The sequence below is a fragment of the Perkinsus marinus genome, assembly GCF_000006405.1.
Source record: "Perkinsus marinus ATCC 50983 genomic scaffold scf_1104296970434, whole genome shotgun sequence".
NCBI classification, from domain to species: Eukaryota; Perkinsozoa; order Perkinsida; family Perkinsidae; genus Perkinsus; species Perkinsus marinus.
In genome coordinates, this window is record NW_003202450.1 from 1 (window position 1) to 1,033 (window position 1,033).

At 51.3% G+C, this 1,033-nt stretch overlaps 1 protein-coding gene across 1 annotated transcript; it reads left to right on the forward strand.

Annotated features, from left to right (window-relative positions):
* Positions 1-109: 109 nt before the first annotated feature.
* Pmar_PMAR026471 (hypothetical protein) lies at positions 110-265 on the forward strand (the record flags this gene model as incomplete). The annotated part of the gene is made up of 1 exon (XM_002767604.1): positions 110-265. A coding segment is annotated over one exon (156 nt), but the record flags the coding sequence as incomplete, so codon positions are not given.
* Between the last annotated feature and the right edge of the window lie 768 nt (positions 266-1,033).

Genomic DNA, 1,033 nt, shown 5'->3' on the forward strand with positions numbered 1-1,033 from the left:
AGATCGATACTAGTATGGACGTAGACCCATCAGACGTGGTAGCTGAGTGCCTATGCTTTGAATAACGTGAGGTGTCTGAGGTTTGTTCGATTTACACTGAAATTATCAGGTTGAGGTCATGCAAACGCTTGGCGCCATGGAAAAGGTTATGCCAGCCAAGGGTGGATGGGATGACCAGCTCCCTGTCTGCGGTACCTACAGAGTGAGATTTGAACCCGAGACGAATGATGGGTTCGCATTCCGACCGCAGGCTATTCCCCGATGATGCAGCAAGCCTGAGGCGAGCAGCTCACTCGACGCCCCTCCTAAGTCTTTATCCTTGGCCCGGCGCTCTTCGGTACCTCGTGATTCGGCATTTGAATACGCAACCGAGAATCGGCCAAGGGTATAGGTGAGCGGCATCGCTCCATTACACGAGAACGCGTACCATTAATGGGGATTCCGGTGGGCTCAGGAAAAGCTGAAAGAGCTAGCACGTGGCAACCATTGTTGTCGAGCTTCAGCGTCAGATGACTGATGATACAGCCGGGAATCTAATCGAAAACGATGCAGTGTACAAATGCCACGAGAATCATATACCTCCTCTTCCCCCCACGAATATGCGTCTCCAGTTACTTCAGCCATAAACGCCTCGACAGCTTCTCGAGATAACCGCAATTCAACCTTCTGTGGATGATCTGGTTATAAACATTGAACTTGTGTACTGGCAGGTCGATCTCACCAGGATTGACTTGCAACTCCGAAGCCGAGGCTGGCTCAAAGACAGCTCGCACCGTGTATTCCTTTGGTATGCGAGCACGGTGACTATCACAGTGTTGAGGTGGAGCTCCAAGTACGGCGTACACTGCACATGAGTAGGTTGCCGACGGCTCTCTACACCTGGACTGAGATTGATCTGCTCTCTTAGGTCTCTCAGGAACCTACGACAGGTTTCTGTGCCTTTCTTTGAGCAATATCTGGTCTGATTGCAAGTCAGCGGGAGTTCCTATCGCTCCCTGGATAGCGGTATCGAATTCAGTGCGGTGCCATGACT